Below are 25,550 nucleotides of genomic sequence, written 5' to 3'. Positions count from 1 at the left end.
ACCAGAGTACATACACCCTGAAGTGTCCCTAGGACACCAGTGTACATACACCCTTAAGTGTCCCTAGGACACCAGAGTACATACACCCTAACGTGTCCCTAGGACACCAGAGTACATACACCCTGAAGTGTCCCTAGGACACCAGAGTACATACACCCTGAAGTGTCCCAAGGACACCAGAGTACATACACCCTGAAGTGCCCCTAGGACACCAGTGTACATACACCCTGAAGTGTCCCTAGGACACCAGAGTACATACACCCTAACGTGTCCCTAGGACACCAGAGTACATACACCCTGAAGTGTCCCTAGGACACCAGAGTACATACACCCTGAAGTGTCCCTAGGACACCAGTGTACATACACCCTTAAGTGTCCCTAGGACACCAGAGTACATACACCCTGAAGTGTCCCTAGGACACAAGAGTACATACACCCTAACGTGTCCCTAGGACACCAGAGTACATACACCCTGAAGTGTCCCTAGGACACCAGAGTACATACACCCTGAAGTGGGCACAGTCACTCTCAATCACCATCTCCTCCCTGACCTTTCACATCGCTGTGCATGTGATCCTGCTCTAGCAGAGGTAACATGGTGATACACCATGGGTAGGGTATCCTCAGCTTCAGGTGGTAGGAATATATTTTGGGCTCCTGGATAAAAGTGTCTGCTAAATATATATAATATTCTGAACTACCAGTATATACAATAATATACAGTAACACAACATGACATACATAGGGAGAACACAGTCATAGCAGAGGTGGACTTTATGGGTTCTTGAGGCAAATTTGTTCCTTGTGAGGGGAGGGACCTATGAACTAAATTACATGATTTAGACTTTTCAATCTCTTGTTATAGAGCCACCATGTGGCCAATTGCCATGGTATTGCGTGACAGGGTGTGGCCCTAGGGCCTTTACCATGTTGTTAAGTTGCACAGTCCAGGGCCTTTTCATCTCATGGAAGAAAAAACTATTCTTCACCAACATGGTAGAAAGAGGAATATAATAACAATAATGAAGTGGAACAAACACAACAGGATTTCACCAGCTGCTTGAACCCCTAAACATACCTGCAAGCAGCCTTATCATGGTTCAAGCTGTGGGTCCACTGTGCCACCATCAGGACACATCGCCTTAGGATGAGATGCTTCTGTACTCCTGACCACACTTGGCAAATATCAGAACTCTAAATCAACCAGATCATGCAATATAATATGACTATTTTTAAATGTCTACTTCTCCTGAACTGCTTAACCGATTGGAACCACATTTGGTATATAGCATTTATGGATGCACGTCTTTAAACGACATAGCCACTATGAACCAATGAGCTTGCATGAATGTTTCTTCCTGTCCAACAGCGCCACCATGCGACCAAACTCAACAATTTTCTTCAGGTTAGCTTGACTCACCTCCTTGAGTCAAACAGATCAAGAGAGATAAACATGTGCCCATTATAGCGACTCAATTTAGATAAATTGAGTCTTGCATGGTATTGCACGAGAGGGTGTGGCCATTGGGCCTTTATTATGTTGCTAATCTGAACATTCCTGACATTTTCATCTCATGGGATTTTTTTTTCTTCACCAATAACTAGAAAAGTACATTTCCTGTAGAAAATGTGGTGTGCTTGCTAGCTTGTGAAGCTCGTTAGCTCAATTAATTGATAGGATATGATAGCCTGAGCAAGTGAAAGTTGGTCTGGTGTCTCTTGCTTGAATGGTTCAAGAGTTACTGTTGGTGGGTTATTTTATGCTCATTTATATAGTTATAGTTGATCAAAGTTTTTGAGATAGCCTGAAAATGTGAACGTTTGTTTGGTGTCCCTAGCTTGAACAGTTCAATAATTATTGTTTGTGAATTATTTTTTCCATTTAAATGCATCGGTATGCATAGCAATGACTTTGTTTGAGCTGCTCAATGACATGTTATGAGAGAGCTGACGTTAGCTAGCTTCTTTTTTCATCACTCTAAACTCCTACAAACAACTGTAACTTTTTATTGGTAGAAGATATTTTTGTTCAAAGCCAGATTTGGAAAGCAGAGAAGTAGAGGAAGATTCCATACGCTCTAAGTTTCTGGCTGACTTTTGGGGGGAGTGTAGTTTGGAACAAGTTGGGAAAAAAGTGTTAATATATTTACTAAAACTGCTGTATAGTTAGATCCGGATATTTTTGTTCTGCAAACATTTGAATAGCATAGCAGTAGACGAAGATGCCACACTCTCTAACTTTTTGTCTAACTTGTTGGGTAAGTGGTCAAATGTTAAGTTGTTTATAAAAAGTTAGAGAAAATGTTGTTGATGCAGTTACTTAAACAGCTGTAGCATTTGATCGGTACCAGATAATTCTGTTATTATTTCAGGTATGAAAAGCAGAGAAGTATCTGATGTTTTGAATGTTACAGTGAATGTTACAGTGAAAGTTACAGTGAAAGTTACAGTGAAAGTTACAGTGAATGTTGGAAACGTTGATGTCACAACGGGGAGCTTTAGAATGTTGAAAAAAGTTCCATTAAAAAAATGTATTTTATTTTTTATTTTACCTTTATTTAACCAGGTAGGCTAGTTGAGAACAAGTTCTCATTTGCAACTGCGACCTTGCCAAGATAAAGCATAGCAGTGTGAACAGACAACACAGAGTTACACATGGAGTAAACAATTAACAAGTCAATAACACAGTAGGAAAAAGGGGAGTCTATATACATTATATACAAAATGAACGATGATGGACAAAAAGAAAGACCAAAAACATTTATAGTTTAAAAAGTATAAATATATATTTTTTAAAGTTGTATACAAACACACTATTTTATAGTTTGAATGGTGTTTCTAGCTTAAACGGTGTAAGAGGAGTAGCATGCAGAAAAATAAGATGAAGATTTAAAGTATGAACTTTTGCTTCGCAAGTCCCACCTAACAATAACTTGATGGTCATTTTCCAATATGAAACATTTGATGGGACTTGCTTCAACTCTTTACATGTATTTATGTGGTAGTTGAAGAAGTTTAAAATGTTTTACTTAAGCCAAGAGTTAAATTTAGTCAAACTTAAATGTTGTAAAATAATCAGTATGATTACTTTGATAGACTACACTATCAACCTTATTACTTTGAATTTTGTTAGATCACATATTTCAACACAAATAACTACACTCAGAAAAAGTGACAGAAAATGTTGAGGTCACTTAAACAGCTGTAACGTTTGGTTGGTACCAGATCATTCTGTTATTATTCCAGATTTGAACAGCATAGAAGTAGAGGAAGATGTCACAACCTTTGACTCTTTGTGTAAGTGGTCAAAGTAGCTGATTTATGTCAAAAGTTGCATTGTTGCATTTACAGCGGATGGAAGTTGGAAGTGATGACGTCACAATAATTAGCCACATTAAAGTGAATGGAGATGGCCAAAAAGAAAGACGTTTTAAAGTGTGAATGGTGTTTGTAGCAGTGTAAGTAAGAGGAGTAGCGTGCAGAAGAAGAATAAAAAGAAGTACAACAAAGTTTTAGAATGTGACGTTTGCTTCGTACGTCCCATTAATAACAATGAAAAGTGAGAACTATGTTGAAGATTTAAGTGGGGGCTTTTGCCTTGCAAACCCCACAATAATTAAAGCAGCGAGCAGTGTTGTCAGGGTTCAAGCTAGGTACTGTTGTTTATTGTTGGTAAATGTTGAAGTGAGTTGAGAAGTTGTTGTATGATGGCAAAAGTGTTAGTACTACCTGAACAGGTGCATCAGGAGTTTTGATAGTGTTTCACTATGAAAACTTTCACATACATACTGTAAATGCACATAGTCAAACACACACACACACACTCGCATCATAATGTCACCATCTGGACAAATTGGACACATCACCCTAGGATGAGCTACTTCTGTACTCCTTACCACACTTGCCAAATATCACAACTCAACATCAACCGATCATACAATAGTCCTTTGATCTATTTTGGACCATTTGTAATGATGTTGACTACTTTAAATGTCTTCTTGACTTCCTGTTGAACACGGAACGAGGGAGAACTCGATTTGTTGTTTTGGAAAGTTTTGAAAGTCTATTGAAAAAGTTTGGTTTCTAGCTAGCTACCTTTTGATTTTGGATCCTGTGACATGGTTGGCATCAGTTGCTGGGACTGTTACTATCTGTCCAGTCTAGGACAGACCCCAAGGCCGGATCTGAGGAGCTGTTTGGGGGCCCCAGTGCCCCCCCGCACATTGACTCTGTACCGGTACCCCCTGTATATAGCTATTGTTATTTACTGCTGCTCGTTAATTATTTGTTATTCTTATCTCTTACTTTTTGGGGGGTATTTTCTTAAAACTGCATTGTTGGTTAAAGGCTTGTAAGTAAGCATTTCATTGTAAGGTCTACCTACATCTGTTGTATAGCTGCTAGCTAGCTGCCTATTAAGCTAGCTGGGTTTTCTTGAGTGCTTGAACGCAGCCCGTGATGCGGTTAGCCATTGTGGCTGGGACCGCAGATTGTCCCGACTTGTGGCTTTCTAGATCCCTGCAACCTGCCCTGTCTGGAAGTGACAGCGTAACCTACGTTGTTGGCATAACCAAGACCAAAGCAGGCGGGAGTACTGTTGAGGTACTGTTTGAACATCATCAAGAACAATATGGCCTTAAATGGCCATGTACTCTTATAATCTCCACCCGGCAGAGCCAGATGAGGAATGGCCACCCCTCAGAGTCTGGTTCCTCTCTAGGGTTCTTCCAGGGTTCCTGCCTTTCTAGGGAGTTTTTCCTAGTCACCGTGCTTCTACACCTGCATTGCTTGCTGTTTGGGGTTTTAGGCTGGGTTTTTGTACAGCACTTTGTGACATCTGCTGATGTAAAAAGGGCTTAGAGGAGTAGAGATGGGGGTAGGAGGTGCTGTTTGGGGTTTTAGGCTAGGTTTCTGTACAGCACTTTGTGACATCTGCTGATGTAAGAAGGGCTTAGAGGAGTAGAGATGGGGGTAGGAGGTGCTGTTTGGGGTTTTAGGCTGGGTTTCTGTATAGCACTTTGACATCTGCTGATGTACAAAGGGCTTAGAGGAGTAGAGATGGGGGTAGGAGGTGCTGTTTGGGGTTTTAGGCTAGGTTTCTGTACAGCACTTTGTGACATCTGCTGATGTAAGAAGGGCTTAGAGGAGTAGAGATGGGGGTAGGAGGTGCTGTTTGGGGTTTTAGGCTGGGTTTCTGTACAGCACTTTGTGACATCTGCTGATGTAAAAATGGCTTTATCAATACATGTGACCGCCCTTGCTGTCTCTGCCTGGCCGGTTCCCCGTTTTCCACTGGGATTCTCTGCCTCTAACCCTGTTACGGGGGCTGAGTCACTGGCTTGCTGGGGCTCTCTCGTGCCGTCCCTGGGGGGGATGCGTCACCTGGGTGGGTTGATTCACTGTTGTGGTCGGCCTGTCTGGGTTCCCCCCCACCCCTTGGGTTGTACCGTGTCGGAGATCTTTGTGGGCTATACTCGGCCTTGTCTCAGGATGGTAAGTTGGTGGTTGAAGATTTCCCTCTAGTGGTGTGGGGGCTGTGCTTTGGCAAAGTGGGTGGGGTTATATCCTTCCTGTTTGGCCCTGTCCGGGGTGTCCTCGGATGGGGCCACAGTGTCTCCTGACCCCTCCTGTCTCAGCCTCCAGTATTTATGCTGCAGTAGTTTATGTGTCGGGGGGCTAGGGTCAGTTTGTTTATCTGGAGTACTTCTCCTGTCCTATTCGGTGTCCTGTGTAAATCTAAGTGTGCGTTCTCTAATTCTCTCCTTCTCTCTTTCTTTCTCTCTCTCGGAGGACCTGAGCCCTAGAACCATGCCCCAGGACTACCTGACATGATGACTCCTTGCTGTCCCCAGTCCACCTGGCCATGCTGCTGCTCCAGTTTCAACTGGCCTGGGCCCTAGGACCATGTCCCAGGACTACCTGACATGAGGACTCCTTGCTGTCCCCAGTCCACCTGGCCATGCTCCTGCTCCAGTTTCAACTGTTCTGCCTTACTATTATTCAACCATGCTGGTCATTTATGAACATTTGAACATCTTGGCCACGTTCTGTTATAATCTCCACCTGGCACAGCCAGAAGAGGACTGGCCACCCCACATATGCTCTCTCTAATTCTCTCTTTCTTTCTCTCTCTCGGAGGACCTGAGCCCTAGGACCGTGCCCCAGGACTACCTGACATGATGGCTCCTTGCTGTCCCCAGTCCATCTGACTGTGCTGCTGCTCCAGTTTCAACTGTTCTGCCTTATTATTATTTGACCATGCTGGTCATTTATGAACATTTGAACATCTTGGTCATGTTCTGTTATAATCTCTACCCGGCACAGCCAGAAGAGGACTGGCCACCCCACATAGCCCGGTTCCTCTCTAGGTTTCTTCCTAGGTTTTGGCCTTTCTAGGGAGTTTTTCCTAGCCACCGTGCTTTTACACCTGCATTGTTTGCTGTTTGGGGTTTTAGGCTGGGTTTCTGTACAGCACTTTGAGATATCAGCTGATGTACGAAGGGCTATATAAATAAATTTGATTTGATTTGATTGTCTCTCTATCACAGCGTAAGGATCTTTTAAACAAACAAAAATAGTTCTACAAGCAGTTCTTACAACAACAAGAAAATAGCTTAGTGTTTTAGTTTAGTACCAAATACAACAGGTGAAGACCTTACAGTGAAATGCTTATTTTCCACCCTCCCTCCGAAAAGCATGTTAGGGGTAAGAAAACCTATGGGTTCGTAGCTTCAACCCCGCAGCACACACACACTTACACACACCAACTGATTCATGGACTGCATCTTTTTTCCTTTTGCTTTGTTTCCTCTTTTCCATATTATGTTTATCTCTGATAAGCTAAACAGGAAAGGGCTGAAAATAGCCCATATTAACATATGTAGCCTTAGAAATAGGATTCATGAAATCAATAACTTGCTATCATCAGATAACATTCATATATTAGCCATTTCTGACTCACTTAGATATTTAATTGTATGATACAGCAGTAGCATTACAAGGATATAACATCTATAGAAGAGACACAAATGCTTATGGGGGAGGTGTTGCTGTATATATTCAGAGCCATATCCCTGTAATGTTTAGAGAAGATCTTATGTCAAGTGTTATTGAAGTGTTGTGGTTGCAGGTTCACCTTTTCTTTTGGGGTGCTGCTACAGGCCACCAGGTGCTAACAGTCAGTATCTAAATAATATGTGTGAAATGTTTGATAGTGTATGTGATGTAAACAGAGAAGTCTACTTTCTTGGGGACCTGAATGTTGACTGGTTTTCATCAAGCTGTCCGCTCAAGAGGAAGCTTCTCACTGTATCCAGTGCCTGTAATCTGGTTCAGGTTATTAATCAACCTACCAGGGTGTTTTCAAACACTACAGGAACAAGATCATCCACATGTATTGATCACATTTCTACTAATACTGTAGAACTTTTTTCTAAAGCTGTATTTGTTATTCATTTAACCTTTATTTAACTAGGCGAGTCAGTTAAGAACAAATTCTTATTTACAATGGCGGCCTACCCAAAGGCGAAAGACCTCCTGCAGGGGCAGGGACTGAAATTAAGATTAAAATAAAGGACAAAACACACATCACGACAAGAGAAACAACACTGCATAAAGAGAGACCTAAGACAACAACATAGCATGGCAGCAACACATGACAACACAGCATGATAGCAACACCACATGGCAGCAGCACAACATGGTAGCAACATAAAACAGGGTACAAGATTATTGGGCACAGACAACAGCACAAAGGGCAAGAAGCTAGAGACAACAATATAACACGAACACCTATCAGTAAGAGTGTCCATGATTGAGTCTTTGAATGAAGAGATTGAGATAAAACTGTCCACTTTGTTGCAGCTCATTCCAGTTGCTAGCTGCAGCGAACTGAAAATATGAGCGACCCAAGGATGTGTGTGCTGTATCCATACCCATTGAATGCAGTGATCACAATAAAGCAGGAAAGCCAAAGTTCCAAAAGATGGGACTAAAATTGTGTATGAGAGATCATACAAAATACTTTGCTATGACTCTTACGTGAATGATGTTCAAAATATTTGTTGGTGTGATGTGATTTAATAAGGAGCATCCAGTTGCTTCTTCCAATTATTGATAAACATGCACCTGCTAAGAAACGGACTAAGACCTGTTAAAAATCCATGGTTTGATGAGGAATTGTTGAAAGAGATGGAGCAAAAGGAGTGGCTAATAAGTCTGGCTGCACATTTGACTGGCTGACTTTTTGCAATTTGAGAAATTATGTTACTAAACAAAAAAAAGAGGAAACTGTATTTTGATGCCAAGATTTTAAGATTTTTACTTTAAATTAAATTGTGAGCAGAAAGACACATACAACTCAATTTTTCATCAAATCAGATGGAGTATTCATCATGAAACCATTTGATGTTGCCAATTATTTTAATGATTACTTAATTGGCAAAGTGGGCAAACTTAGGCAGGAAATCCCAACAACGAAGTGAGCCATTGTACTCATGCGTAAAAATAAATAAAAGCATTGCAAGTTTGAATTTTGTAAAGTTAGTGTGGGAGAGGTGGAAAAATGATTGTTATCGATCAATAATGACAAACATCCTGGCATTAACAACTTAGATGGAAAGCCACTGAGGATGGTAGCTGACTATAGCCACTCCTATCTGTCATATCTTTAATCTGAGTCTAGAGGAAAGTCTTTGTCCTCAGGCCTGGAGGGAAGACAAAGTAAGTCCGCAACCCAAGAGTGGTAAAGCAGCCTTTACTGGTTCTAACAGCAGACCAATCAGCTTGCTTCCAGATCTTAGCAAACTGTTGAAAAAATGGTGTTTGATCAAATACAATGCTATTTCTCTATAAACAAATTAACAACAGACTGTCAGCATGCTTGTAGAGAAAGGCACACAACATGTACTACACTGACACAAATGACTGATGATTGGTTGAAATAACTTAAGAAGAAGAAGATTGTGGGAGCTGTCCTGTTAGATTTCAGTGCAGCCTTTGATATTATTGACCAGAACCTGTTGTTGAAAAAATGTATGCTACAGTTCAAAAGTTTGGGGTCACTTAGAAATGTCCTTATTTTTGAAAGAAAAGCATATTTTTTGTCCATTGAAATAACATCAAAGTGATCAGAAATACAGTGTAGACATTGTTAATGTTGTAAATGACTATTGTAGCTGGAAACGGCTGATCTTTTAATGGAATATCTACATAGGTGTACAGAGGACCATTATCAGCAACCATCACTCCTGTGTTCCAATGGCACGTTGTGTTAGCTAATCCAAGTTTATCATTTTAAAAGGGTAATTGATCATTAGAAAACCATTTTTCAATTATGTTAGCACAGCTGAAAACTGTTGTCCTGATTAAAGAAGCAATAAAACTGGCCTTCTTTAGACTAGCTTAGTATCTGGAGCATCAGCATCTGTGGGTTCGATTATAGGCTCAAAATGGCCAGAAACAAAGTACTTTCTTCTGAAACTCGTCAGTCTATTCTTGTTCTGAGAAATGAAAGCTATTCCAAGAGAGAAACTGAAGATCTCTCCCTTCACAGAACAGCGCAAACTGGCTCTAACCAGAATAGAAAGAGGGAGGCACAGTGCACAACTGAGCAAGAGGACAAGTACAGGCAGAGTTGCAAAGAAAAAGCCAGACTGGCCAATAAAAGTACAAAAAGATTAAAGATGGGAAAAAGAACACAGACACTGAACAGAGGAAGATTGTAAAAAAGTGTTATGTACAAACAAATCTAAATTTGAGGTGTTCGGATCACAAAGAAGAACTGCGTCGAGAGACGCAGAAAAAATTAAGATGCTGGAGGAGTGCTTGATGCCATCTGTCAAGCATGGTGGAGGCAGTGTGATGGTCTGGAGGAGGTGGAGGCGGAGGAAATGTGATGGTCTGGTGGAGGTGGAGGCGGAGGCGGAGGCAATGTGATGGTCTGGTGGAGGTGGAGGGAGGCAATGTGATGGTCTGGTGGAGGCGGAGGCAATGTGATGGTCTGGTGGAGGTGGAGGGAGGCAATGTGATGGTCTGGTGGAGGCGGAGGCAATGTGATGTGGAGGTGGAGGCAATGTGATGGTCTGGCGGAGGCGGAGGCGGAGGCAATGTGATGGTCTGGTGGAGGTGGAGGGAGGCAATGTGATGGTCTGGTGGAGGCGGAGGCGGAGGCAATGTGATGGTCTGGTGGAGGTGAAGGGAGGCAATGTGATGGTCTGGTGGAGGTGGAGGGAGGCAATGTGATGGTCTGGTGGAGGCGGAGGCGGAGGCAATGTGATGGTCTGGTGGAGGTGGAGGGAGGCAATGTGATGGTCTGGTGGAGGCGGAGGCGGAGGCAATGTGATGGTCTGGGGGAGGTGGAGGGGGGCAATGTGATGGTCTGGTGGAGGCGGAGGTGGAGGCAATGTGATGGTCTGGTGGAGGTGGAGGGAGGCAATGTGATGGTCTGGTGGAGGCGGAGGCGGAGGCAATGTGATGGTCTGGTGGAGGTGGAGGGAGGCAATGTGATGGTCTGGTGGAGGCGGAGGCGGAGGCAATGTGATGGTCTGGTGGAGGTGGAGGGAGGCAATGTGATGGTCTGGTGGAGGCGGAGGGAGGCAATGTGATGTTCTTGACTATATTTCCTATTAATTTTGCAACTAATTTCATGTATATTTTCATGGAAAACAAAGACATTTCTAAGTGACCCAAACTATTGAACTGTAGTGCATGTACCCATGTTTTTAAACACAACATCTTCCAGGACTCTAGCTCAAACGATATGGCCACCATGATCCAATGAGGTTGCATGAATGGTTTTTCCTGTCCAACAGCACCACTGTGCATGCGTGCGTGCGTGCGTGCGTGTTCCTACTGGTAGTTTGGGTCGTCTGTTGTGGTCCACCATATCCAGCAGGGGGAAGTATTCTCTCAACATGTCGATGCTCACCACATTCTGGAAGCCTAGACTGGAGGAACGTTAAGGATCAACATGGTAACATCTATAACACTAAAACATACATTTAACCTTTATTTAAGTAGGCAAGTCAGTTAAGAAACAAATTCTTATTTACATTGTCAGCCTACCCCGGACGACGCTGATTGAAGTGGATTTAACAATTGACATCAATAAGGGATCATAGCTTTCACTTCGATTCGCCTGGTCAGTCTATGTCATGGAATACTCTTAATGTTTTGTATACTCAGTGGAATTTCCACAGTTTATACGATATCAAAGACCGTTATGTATTCTCTGTGCTAGAAATGGTCTGATCATCAGCATGGCTGACGATGCTGTGTTTAGGTTTGCTAGCCCCCAGGCTGAAGCAGTAGGCCAAACCTTTAACTGAACCACAACATCATCTGCTCTTATCATCATCATCGGTGCACGAAATTTCGTTGGCTTCACCTAAAAGTTCAGAGCACTATTATTGTATAAGCTCTCATTACTGTCCCTGGACCTGCCAGGCTGTCACCCAGTAATCACAGAGACCTTGAATGTATGGGGAGCAGATGAACCAGGGTTACAAAACACAACCAGCTGTACAGCCATGTGATCTCACTGATCAACATAGAACTACCCCTCTAAGAAAGACTAAATGCTTTGATTGATGTTTTAAATGTCAAAGCTACTCACATTGGCTGAGTAACTATATACATCTGGTGATGATAGCACAGTGAAACAGCAAGCAGAGTTAGAAGTGATTAGACAGATACTTGTTAGCGATATCCAGTACAGGTCCTTGTCCTGACACCAGAACACATTTCTCATGGTACTTCGTGAACATCCTGAGAGGACTGTGAGACAGCATCACCTGGTCCTGGGAGATCTACAAGAGAAAGACATAACACAGATACAAAGTAATCAAACACAGTGACTGTTGCAGTCTACTGGAGTGGCTGTTGCCTGAAACCACAGCCTGAAACCACCTTCAGTATAAAGTGAGAATGATAATGATTGTAGATCAGATAACATAATTGCATGTAAATGATAATGATTTTAGGTCAGGTGACATAATTGCATGTAAATGATAATGATTTTAGGTCAGGTGACAGACACTATGACAACATCCAGACAGTTTTACATGAATGTTATTTGCACTTCTCAGTTCCGACCTCCAGGTGAATTAGCTTGCTGTAAGAGACATGAAACATGAGCCTGGCTTGCAGATACTCCCAGGGCCAGGTTTAAGGTTAGACTCCCAAGGTCAGGGTTAGAATCGCAGGGTTACGGGTTTAGACTCCCAGGGTTAGAGTTAGACTCCCAGGGTTAGACTCCCAGGGTTAGGGTTAGACTCCCAGGGTTAGACTCCCAGGGGTTAGACTCCCAGGGTTAGGGGTTAGACTCCCAGGGGTTAGGGGTTAGACTCCCAGGGTTAGGGGTTAGATTTATAAGGTTAGACTCCCAGAGTTAGGGGTTAGAATCCCAGGGTTAGAGGTTGGACTCCCAGGGTTAGACTCCCAGGGTTAGGGTTAGACTCCCAGGGTTAGACTCCCAGGGTTAGACTCCCAGGGTTAGGGGTTAGACTCCCAGGGGTTAGTGGTTAGACTCCCAGGGGTTTGGGTTAGACTTCCAGGGTTAGGGTTAGACTCCCAGGGGTTAGGGGTTAGACTCCCAGGGTTAGACTCCTAGGGTTAGGGGTTAGACTCCCAGGGGTTAGGGGTTAGACTCCCAGGGGTTTGGGTTAGACTCCCAGGGTTAGGGTTAGACTCCCAGGGGTTAGGGGTTAGATTTATAAGGTTAAACTCCCAGGGGTTAGGGGTTAGACTCCCAGGGGTTAGGGGTTAGACTCCCAGGGTTAGGGGTTAGATTTATAAGGTTAGACTCCCAGAGTTAGGGGTTAGAATCCCAGGGTTAGAGGTTGGACTCCCAGGGTTGGGGGTTAAACTCCCAGTGTTGGACTCTCAGGGTTAGACTCCCAAGGTTAGAGGTTAGACACCCAGGGTTAGAGGTTGGACTCCAGGATTGGACTTCTAGGTTCAGGGTTAGACTCCCAGGGTTAGAGGTTGGACTCCTAGGGTTGGACTCCCAGGGTTAGTAGTCAAAGGTTAAGGTTAGGGTTGGACTCCCAGGGTTAGTAGTCAAAGGTTAGGGTTAAGGTTAGGGTTGGACTCCCAAGGTTAGTAGTCAGAGGTTAGGGTTAGGGGTCAGAGGTTTGGGTTAGCGTTGGACTCACAGGCACTCCCAAGGTTAGGGTTAGGGGTCAGAGGGTAGAGCTAGGTTTGGACTCACAGGCACTCCCAAGGTTAGGGTTAGGGGTCAGAGGGTAGAGCTAGGTTTGGACTCACAGGCACTCCCAGTATTTGAGACAGTTGATCAGCCTTCTTCTGACGGAGACAGTTTCCAGCGTTGGTGACGAACACCACAGGAACCAAGAACTGTCCTCTGGAGTCCACCAACTTCTGGAAGGCCTTTTTAGCAGCTGGAATAGGAGTCTTCCCCCGGACCAGCACCCCATCAATGTCAAACAGCAGACCGAACCCTGGCTGGATCTAGAGCACAAGGAGGATCATTGACACTTCTGAGAAAGGCATTGGACAAACCATGTGACAAATACGGTACAACCGTTCTTTACATTTCAGTTGTTGTTTTTTAGTTTGGATTTATTTTTAGTTTGGATTAATTTACTTTTTACATTTCAGGTGTTGTCACACACAAACCATCCATGCATATGGCATCCCAGCAAAACGGCAAGATCTGGTCCTGATCTGCACAACCAAAAGCAAACAGCCCCAAACGGATGCAAACAGACCCAGACAGACCCAGACAGACCCAAACAGACCCAGACAGACCCAAACAGACCCAGACAACCCCAAACAGACCCAAACAGACCCAGACAGACCCAAACAGACCCAAACAGACCCAGACAACCCCAAACAGACCCAGACAACCCCAAACAGACCCAAACAGACCCAGACAGACCCAAACAGACCCAAACAGACCCAGACAACCCCAAACAGACCCAGACAACCCCAAACAGACCCAAACAGACCGAGACAGCCCCAGACAACCCCAAACAGACCCAGACAACCCCAAACAGACCCAGACAACCCCAAACAGACCCAGACAACCCCAAACAGACCCAGACAACCCCAAACAGACCCAAACAGACCCAGACAACCCCAAACAGACCCAAACAGACCCAGACAGACCCAAACGGATGCAAACAGACCCAGACAACCCCAAACAGACCCAAACAGACCCAGACAGATGCAAACGGACCCAGACAGACCCAACCAGACACAGACAGACCCACCCTAACCTCTAACCTGCACTGCAAAGAATAATAGAGCATTCTCAGAGCATAATACTAAACAATGTTTTACAGCTTTATAAACCAGCATCATCCTAGCTTTATAAACCAGCATCATCCCAGCTTTATAAACCAGCATCATCCTAGCTTTATAAACCAGCATCATCCCAGCCTTATAAACCAGCATCATCCCAGCTTTATAAACCAGCATCATCCCAGCTTTATAAACCAGCATCATCCCAGCTTTATAAACCAGCATCATCCCAGCTTTATAAACCAGCATCATCCCAGCCTTATAAACCAGCATCATCCCAGCTTTATAAACCAGCATCATCCCAGCTTCATAAACCAGCATCATCCCAGCTTTATAAACCAGCATCATCCCAGCTTTATAAACCAGCATCATCCCAGCCTTATAAACCAGCATCATCCCAGCTTTATAAACCAGCATCATCCTAGCTTTATAAACCAGCATCATCCCAGCTTTATAAACCAGCATCATCCCAGCCTTATAAACCAGCATCATCCCAGCCTTATAAACCAGCATCATCCTAGCCTTATAAACCAGCATCATCCCAGCCTTATAAACCAGCATCATCCCAGCTTTATAAACCAGCATCATCCCAGGCTTATAAACCAGCATCATCCCAGCCTTATAAACCAGCATCATCCCAGCCTTATAAACCAGCATCATCCCAGATTTATAAACCAGCATCATCACAGATTTATATATATTTTTTATTATTATTTCACCTTTATTTAACCAGGTAAGCTAGCTGAGAACAAGTTCTCATTTACAACTGTGACCCAGCCAAGATAATGCAAAGCAGTGCAACAGAAACAACAACACAGAGTTACACATGGAATAAACAAGCGTGCAGTCAGTAACACAATAGAAAAAAATAAAGTCTATATACAGTGTGTGCAAATGGCATGAGGAGGTATGGCAATAAATAGGCTATAGCAAAGTAATTACAATTTAGCAGATTAACACTGGAGTGATAGATGAGCAGATGATGGTGTGTAAGAAGTGATACTGGTGTGCAAAAGAGCAGCAAAGTAAATAAAAACAATATGGGGATGAGGTAGGTAGATTGGGTGGGCTATTTACAGATGGACTATGTACAGCTGCAGCGATCGGTTAGCTGCTCAGATAGCTGATGTTTAAAGTTAGGGAGGGAAATGTAAGTCTCCAGCTCCAGCGATTTTTCCAATTAGTTCCAGTCACTGGCAGCAGAGAACTGGAAGGAAAGGCGGCCAAAGTAGGTGTTGGCTTTGGGGATGACCAGTGAGATATTGTAAAGAACATCGTCCTCTTCTTCTGAGGAGGGGTAGCGAGAAGGATCGGAGGACCAAAACGCAGCATTGTAAGTGTCCATAATGTTTAATAAAACAACAGAACACTGAAACAAAACAAAATAACGTGCATCAACGAAACAGTCCCGTGTGGCGACAAACACTGACACGGAAGACAAACACCCACGAAACACAGGTGGAAAAAAGGCTACCTAAGTATGATTCTTAATCAGAGACAACTAACGACACCTGCCTCTGATTGAGAACCATACTAGGCCGAACACAGAAACCAGCATAGAAAAACAAACATAGACTGCCCACCCCAACTCACGCCCTGACCATACTAAACAAAGACAAAACAAAGGAACTAAGGTCAGAAATTGACAGTACCCCCCCAAAGGTGCGGACTCCGGCCGCAAAACCTAAACCTAAAGGGGAGGGTCTGGATGGGCGTCTGTCCGCGGTGGCGGCTCTGGCGCGGGACGTGGACCCCACTTTTTTGTCCGCTTCCTCAACCGCCCCCGTGGCCTTTTACGAGAGGAGACCCTCGCCGCCGACCTCCGACTGGGGTACCCTAGCAATGGGTCCCGAATGGACGGGAGATTCCGGCAGCGCCGGACAGGCGGGAGACTCCTGTAGCTCCGGAGTGAAGGGCGATTCTGGCATCGCCGGCGTGACAGGCAGCTCTGGCAGCTCCTGGCTGACTGACGGCTCTGGCAGCTCCTGCCTGACTGACGGCTCTGGCAGCTCCTGGCTGACTGCTCTGGCAGCTCCATGCTGACTGACGGCTCTGGCAGCTCCTGGCTGACTGATGGATCTGGCAGCTCCTGGCTGACTGACGGATCTGGCAGCTCAGGACAGACTGGCGGCTCTGGCAGCTCAGGACAGACTGGCGGCTCTGGCAGCTCAGGACAGACTGGCGGCTCTGGCAGCTCAGGACAGACTGGCAGCTCTGGCAGCTCAGGACAGACTGGCGGACAGACTGGCGGCTCTGGCAGCTCAGGACAGACGGGAGACACTGGCAGCGCTGAGAGGAGGAAGGCTCTGACAGCACTGGACAGGCGGGAGCACCTGTAGGGAGAAGACTGAGAGACAGTCTGGTGTGGGGGGGCTGCCACCGGAGGGCTGGTACGTGGAAGTGGCACCGGATAGCCCGGACCGTGAAGGCGCATAGGAGGTCTCGAGCACCGAGCCTGCCCAACCTTACCTGATTGAATGCCCCCAGTAGCCAGGCCAGTGCGGTGAGGTGGAATAGCCCGCACTGGGCTGTGCTGGCGAACCGGGGACACCATGTGTAAGGCTGGTGCCATGTACACCGGCCCGAGGAGACGCACTGGAGACCAGATGCGCTGAGCCGGCTTCATGGCACCTGGCTCGATGCCCACTCTAGCCCGGCCGATACGAGAAGCTGGGATGTACCGCACCGGGCTATGCACACGCCCCGGGACACCGTGCGCCTCACGGCATAACACGGTGCCACCCCGGTCCCTCTCTCTCTCCGGTAAGCACGGGAAGTTGGCGCAGGTCTCCTACCTGCCTTTGCCACACTCCCCGTGTGCCAACCCCCAATACATTTTTGGGGCTGCCTCTCGGGCTTCCAGCCGCGCTGCCGTGCTGCCTCCTCATACCACCGCCTTTCGGCTTTCGCTGCCTCCAGCTCAGCCTTGGGGCGACAATATTCTCCAGCCTGTGCCCAGGGTCCCTTGCCCTCCAGAATCTCCTCCCATGTCCTTCTGAAGAGGAGTAGCGAGAAGGATCGGAGGACCAAAACACAGCGTGGTAAGTGTCCATAATGTTTAATAAAAACAACAGAACACTGGAACAAAACAAAATAACGTGCACCAACGAAACAGTCCCTTGTGGCGACAAACACTGACACAAAAGACAAACACCCACGAAACACAGGTGGAAAACTAACGACACCTGCCTCTGATTGAGAACCATACTAGGCCGAACACAGAAACCAACATAGAAAAACAAACAGACTGCCCACCCCAACTCACGCGCTAACCATACTAAACAAAGACAAAACAAAGGAGCTAAGGTCAGAACGTGACAGATATACCTGCTGGTGCGCGTGCTACGGGTGGGTGTTGTTATCGTGACCAGTGAGCTGAGATAAGGCGGAGCTTTACCTAACATAGACTTGTAGATGACCTGGAGCCAGTGGGTCTGGCGACGAATATGTAGCGAGGGCCAGCCGACGAGAGCATACAGGTCACAGTGGTGGGTGGTATAAGGCGCTTTGGTAACAAAACGGATGGCACTGTGATAGACTGCATCCAATTTGCTGAGTAGAGTATTGGAAGCTATTTTGTATATGACATCACAGAAGTTGAGGATCGGTAGGATAGTCAGATTTACTCGGGTAAGTTTGGCGGCGTGAGAGAAGGAGGCTTTGTTGCGAAATAGAAAGCCGATTTTAGATTTGATTTTGGATTGGGGATTTTGGATTGGGAAGGAGAGTTTACAGTCTAGCCAGACACCTAGGTATTTGTAGTTGTCCACGTATTCTAGGTCAGAGCCGTCCAGAGTAGTGATGCTAGTCGGGTGGGCAGCTGCAGGCAGCGAACGGTTGAAAAGCATGCATTTGGTTTTGCTAGCATTTAAGAGCAGTTGGAGGCAATGGAAGGAGTGTTGTATGGCATTGAAGCTCGTTTGGAGGTTTATTTACACAGTGTCCAAAGAAGGGCTGGAAGTATACAGAATGGTGTCGTCTGCGTAGAGGTGGATCAGGGAATCACCCGCAGCAAGAGCGACATCGTTGATATATACAAAGAAATAAGTCGGCCCAAGAATTGAACAATACCCCCATAGAGACTGATCTAGAAGAAAAAGAAACGCTCACCTTTTAAGACGAGGTGCTGGCTAGCGGAGTAGAAACTTGAAAATAAAAGAGAGCCGCACACTCTAGGAGCTCAGATGCAAAAATGTAATACCAACGTTTCGACAGCCCTGCTGTCTTCATCAGGGTATAACCCCTAAAGAGACTGCCAGAGGTCTGGACAACATACCCTCCGATTTTACACACTGAGCTTTATCTGTGAAGTAGTTGGTGAACCAGGCGAGGCAGTAATTTGAGAAACCAAGGCTATTGAGTCTGCCTATAAGAATACGGTGATTGACAGAGTCGAAAGCCTTGGCCAGGTCGATGAAGACAGCTGCACAGTACTGTCTGTTATCGATGGCGGTTATGATATCGTTTAGTACCTTGAGCGTGGCTGAGGTGCAACCATGATCAGCTCAGAAACCGGATTGCACAGTGGAGAAACCAGCATCATCCCAGTTGTATAACCAGCATCATCCCAATTCCCACATTAGCCACGAAGCCCCAGTGGCTTTGTGTCTGTTTGTCAGTGTTTTGATAAGAATGGTTTCCCCTCTATCTCACTCTGTTTCACACACTTGAGGATTATTAAGAACTAACATCCGTCCTCTTTCCCAGGGGAGCACTTGTCTCTCAGTTAAGATCCACTGATATATATACACACACACACACATTCCACCCTGACCAACATCAGCCACCCTGACTCAACAATTCCTCAAAATATAGAAACTATATAAAAGCCAGAATGATCGAGCAATTAACACAACGTTATAATTTGTATTAGTAGAATTATGTTGTTTCTCTTTGTGTCCCTGCAGGAGTTGCTCTGAGAACAGTGTGTCCAGATAAGAGCAGAGCACGATTAGGTGGATGGTGGTAGCATGTAGGCAAGAAGGAGGCAGGCAGCACCTCACCACACCACTACATATACACAGGACCTCACCACGACATATCTACATCACCACACCACTACATATCCACAGTACCTCACCACAACATATCTACATCACCACACCATTACATATCCACAGTACCTCACCACTACATATCTACATCACCACACCACTATATATCCACAGTACCACACCACTACATATCCACAGTACCTCACCACTACATATCTACATCACCACACCACTACATATCCACAGTACCACACCACTACATATCTACATCACCACACCACTACATATCCACACCACTACATATCCACATCACCACACCACTACATATCCACAGTACACCACCACACCACTATATATCCACAGCACCACACCACTACATATCCACAGTACACCACCACACCACTACATATCTACATCACCACACCACTACATAGCCACAGTACCTCACCACTACATATCTACATCACCACACCACTACATATCCACAGAACCTCACCACTACATATCCACAGTAACTCACCACACCACTACATATCCACAGTACCTCAACACTACATATCTACATCACCACACTACTACATCTCCACAGTACCTCACCACTAAATATCCACATCACCACACCACTACATATCCACAGTACCTCACCACATCACTACATATCCACAGCAACACACCACTATATATCCACACCACTACATATCCACAGTACATCACCACATCACTACATATCCACAGCAACACACCACTATATATCCACAGTAACTCACCACTACATATCAACATCACCACGCCACCACTACATATCCACATCACCACACCACTACATATCCACAGTACCTCACCACACCACTACATATCCACAGCACCACACCACTACATATCCACAGAACCTCACCACTACATATCCACAGTACCTCACCACACCACTACATATCCACACCACTACATATCCACAGCACCACACCACTACATATCCACAGTACATCACCACACCACTATATATCCACAGTACCTTACCACACCACTACATATCCACAGCACCACACCACACCACTACATATCTACACCACTACATATCCACAGCACCACACCACTACATATCCACAGTACCTCACCACACCACTACATATCCACACCACTACATATCCACAGCACCACACCACTACATATCCACACCACTATATATCCACTGCACCACACCACTACATATCCACACCACTACATATCCACACCACTACATATCCACAGTACCTCACCACTACATATGCACATCACTACATATCCACATCACCACACCACTACATATCCACAGTACACCACAACACCACTACATATCCACAGCACACCACCACACCACTACATATCCACAGTACACCACCACACCACTACATATCCACAGTACCACACCACTACATATCCACAGTACCACACCACTACATATGCACATCACCACACCACTACATATCCACAGTACCTCACCACGACATATCTACATCACCACACCACTACATATCCACAGAACCTCACCACTACATATCCACAGTAACTTACCACACCACTACATATCCACAGTACCCCAACACTACATATCTACATCACCACACCACTACATATCCACAGTACCACACCACTACATATCTACATCACCACACCACTACATATCCACAGAACCTCACCACTACATATCCACAGTAACTCACCACACCACTACATATCCACAGTACCTCAACACTACATATCTACATCACCACACCACTACATATCCACAGTACCTCACCACTAAATATCCACATCACCACACCACTACATATCCACAGTACCTCACCACTACATATCTACATCACCACACCACTATATATCCACAGTACCTCACCACACCACTACATATCCACAGTACATCACCACACCACTACATATCCACAGTACATCACCACACCACTACATATCCACATCACCACACCATTACATATCCACAGTACAGCACCACACCACTATATGTCCACAGTACCTCACCACACCACTACATATCCACAGTACCTCACCACACCACTACATATCCACAGTACATCACCACACCACTACATATCCACAGTACATCACCACACCACTACATATCCACAGTACACCACCACATCACTACATATCCACAGCACCACACCACTATATATCCACAGTACCTCACCACTACATATCTACATCACCACACCACTATATATCCACAGTACATCACCACACCACTACATATCCACAGTACATCACCACATCACTACATATCCACATCACCACACCACTACATATCCACAGTACCTCACCACTACATATCAACATCACCACGTCACTACATATCAACATCACCACGCCACTACATATCCACAGTACATCACCACATCACCACACCACTACATATCCACAGTACCTCACCACTACATATCAACATCACCACGTCACTACATATCAACATCAACACACCACTACATATCCACAGTACCTCACCACTACATATCAACATCACCACGTCACTACATATCTACATCACCACACCACTACATATCCACAGTACCACACCACTACATATATACATCGGCACACCACTACATATCCACAGAACCTCACCACTACATATCCACAGTACCTCACCACACCACTACATATATACATCGGCACACCACTACATATCCACAGAACCTCACCACTACATATCCACAGTACCACACCACACCACTACATATCCACACCACTACATATCCACAGCACCACACCACTACATATCCACAGTACATCACCACACCACTATATATCCACAGTACCTTACCACACCACTACATATCCACAGCACCACACCACACCACTACATATCTACACCACTACATATCCACAGTACCTCACCACTACATATCCACATCACCACACCACTACATATCCACATCACCACACCACTACATATCCACATCACCACACCACTACATATCCACACCACTACAAATCCACATCACCACACCACTATATATCCACAGTACATCACCACACCACTACATATCCATAGTACCTCACCACACCACTACATATCCACAGTACATCACCACACCACTACATATCCACAGTACATCACCACACCACTACATATCCACAGTACCTCACCACACCACTACATATCCACACCACTACATATCTACATCACCACACCACTACATATCCACAGTACCTCACCACTACATATGCACATCACTACATATCCACATCACCACACCACTACATATCCACAGTACCACACCACACCACTACATATCCACAGTATACCACCACACCACTACATATCCACAGCACACCACCACACCACTACATATCCACAGCACACCACCACACCACTACATATCCACAGTACCACACCACTACATATCCACACCACCACACCACTACATATCCACAGTACCTCACCACTACATATCCACATCACCACACCACTACATATCCACAGTACCACGCCACTATATATCCACACCACTACATATCCACAGTACCTCACCACTACATATCCACATCACCACACCATTACATATCCACAGTACAGCACCACACCACTATATGTCCACAGTACCTCACCACACCACTACATATCCACAGTACCTCACCACACCACTACATATCCACAGTACATCACCACACCACTACATATCCACAGTACATCACCACACCACTACATATCCACAGTACACCACCACATCACTACATATCCACAGTACATCACCACACCACTATATATCCACAGTACCTCACCACTACATATCTACATCACCACACCACTATATATCCACAGTACATCACCACACCACTACATATCCACAGTACATCACCACATCACTACATATCCACATCACCACACCACTACATATCCACAGTACCTCACCACTACATATCAACATCTACATATCAACATCACCACGCCACTACATATCCACAGTACATCACCACATCACCACACCACTACATATCCACAGTACCTCACCACTACATATCAACATCACCACGTCACTACATATCAACATCACCACACCACTACATATCCACAGTACCTCACCACTACATATCAACATCACCACGTCACTACATATCTACATCACCACACCACTACATATCCACAGTACCACACCACTACATATATACATCGGCACACCACTACATATCCACAGAACCTCACCACTACATATCCACAGTACCTCACCACACCACTACATATATACATCGGCACACCACTACATATCCACAGAACCTCACCACTACATATCCACAGTACCACACCACACCACTACATATCCACACCACTACATATCCACAGCACCACACCACTACATATCCACAGTACATCACCACACCACTATATATCCACAGTACCTTACCACACCACTACATATCCACAGCACCACACCACACCACTACATATCTACACCACTACATATCCACAGTACCTCACCACTACATATCCACATCACCACACCACTACATATCCACATCACCACACCACTACATATCCACATCACCACACCACTACATATCCACACCACTACAAATCCACATCACCACACCACTATATATCCACAGTACATCACCACACCACTACATATCCATAGTACCTCACCACACCACTACATATCCACAGTACATCACCGCACCACTACATATCCACAGTACATCACCACACCACTACATATCCACAGTACCTCACCACACCACTACATATCCACACCACTACATATCTACATCACCACACCACTACATATCCACAGTACCTCACCACTACATATGCACATCACTACATATCCACATCACCACACCACTACATATCCACAGTACCACACCACACCACTACATATCCACAGTATACCACCACACCACTACATATCCACAGCACACCACCACACCACTACATATCCACAGCACACCACCACACCACTACATATCCACAGTACCACACCACTACATATCCACACCACCACACCACTACATATCCACAGTACCTCACCACTACATATCCACATCACCACACCACTACATATCCACAGTACCACGCCACTATATATCCACACCACTACATATCCACAGTACCTCACCACTACATATCCACATCACCACACCACTACATATCCACATCACCACACCACTACATATCCACATCACCACACCACTACATATCCACACCACTACAAATCCACATCACCACACCACTATATATCCACAGTACATCACCACACCACTACATATCCATAGTACCTCACCACACCACTATATATCCACAGTACCTCACCACACCACTACATATCTACATTACACCACCACACCACTATATATCCTCAGTACATCACCACACCACTACATATCCACAGTACCTCACCACACCACTACATATCTACATTACACCACCACACCACTATATATCCTCAGTACATCACCACACCACTACATATCCACAGTACATCACCACACCACTATATATCCACAGTACCTCACCACACCACTACATATCTACATTACACCACCACACCACTACATATCCACCCTAATCTGGTGGTCCCAGCGCGCACGACCCACGTGGAGTTCCAGGTCTCCGGTAGCCTCTGGAAGTGCCGATCTGCAGCCAACAAGGCAGAGTTCATCTCAGCCTATGCCTCCCTCCAGTCCCTCGACTTCTTGGCACTGACAGAAACATGGATCACCACAGACAACACTGCTACTCCTACTGCTCTCTCTTCGTCCGCCCACGTGTTCTCGCACACCCCGAGAGCTTCTGGTCAGCGGGGTGGTGGCATCGGGATCCTTATCTCTCCCAAGTGGTCATTCTCTCTTTCTCCCCTTACCCATCTGTCTATCGCCTCCTTTGAATTTCATGCTGTCACAGTTACCAGCCCTTTCAAGCTTAACATCCTTATCATTTATCGCCCTCCAGGTCCCCTCCGAGAGTTCATCAATGAGCTTGATGCCTTGATAAGCTCCTTTCCTGAGGACGGCTCACCTCTCACAGTTCTGGGCGACTTTAACCTCCCCACGTCTACCTTTGACTCTTTCCTCTCTGCCTCCTTCTTTCCACTCCTCTCCTCTTTTGACCTCACCCTCTCACATTCCCCCCCCTACTCACAAGGCAGGCAATACGCTCGACCTCATCTTTACTAGATGCTGTTCTTCCACTAACCTCATTGCAACTCCCCTCCAAGTCTCCGACCACTACCTTGTATCCTTTTCCCTCTCGCTCTCATCCAACACCTCCCACACTGCCCCTACTCGGATGGTATCGCGCCGTCC

At 45.4% G+C, this 25,550-nt stretch overlaps 1 protein-coding gene across 1 annotated transcript in view; it reads right to left on the bottom strand.

Moving 5' to 3' along the window:
- Nucleotides 1–25,550, bottom strand: part of zgc:77375 (uncharacterized protein LOC402927 homolog) — a 49,223-nt gene that overhangs the window by 14,798 nt on the left and 8,875 nt on the right. The window contains exons 2-4 of the mRNA XM_046338138.1: nucleotides 13,267–13,470; nucleotides 11,695–11,807; nucleotides 10,853–10,946 (exon numbers count right to left, since the gene is read on the bottom strand). Coding sequence (XP_046194094.1) covers nucleotides 10,853–10,946; nucleotides 11,695–11,807; nucleotides 13,267–13,470 — 411 coding nt within the window. The remainder of the gene's footprint in view (nucleotides 1–10,852; nucleotides 10,947–11,694; nucleotides 11,808–13,266; nucleotides 13,471–25,550) is intronic.

This window comes from Oncorhynchus gorbuscha, linkage group LG03, assembly GCF_021184085.1.
Source record: "Oncorhynchus gorbuscha isolate QuinsamMale2020 ecotype Even-year linkage group LG03, OgorEven_v1.0, whole genome shotgun sequence".
Taxonomy (NCBI): Eukaryota; Metazoa; Chordata; class Actinopteri; order Salmoniformes; family Salmonidae; genus Oncorhynchus; species Oncorhynchus gorbuscha.
This window is presented reverse-complemented; position numbering and strand designations above follow the sequence as displayed.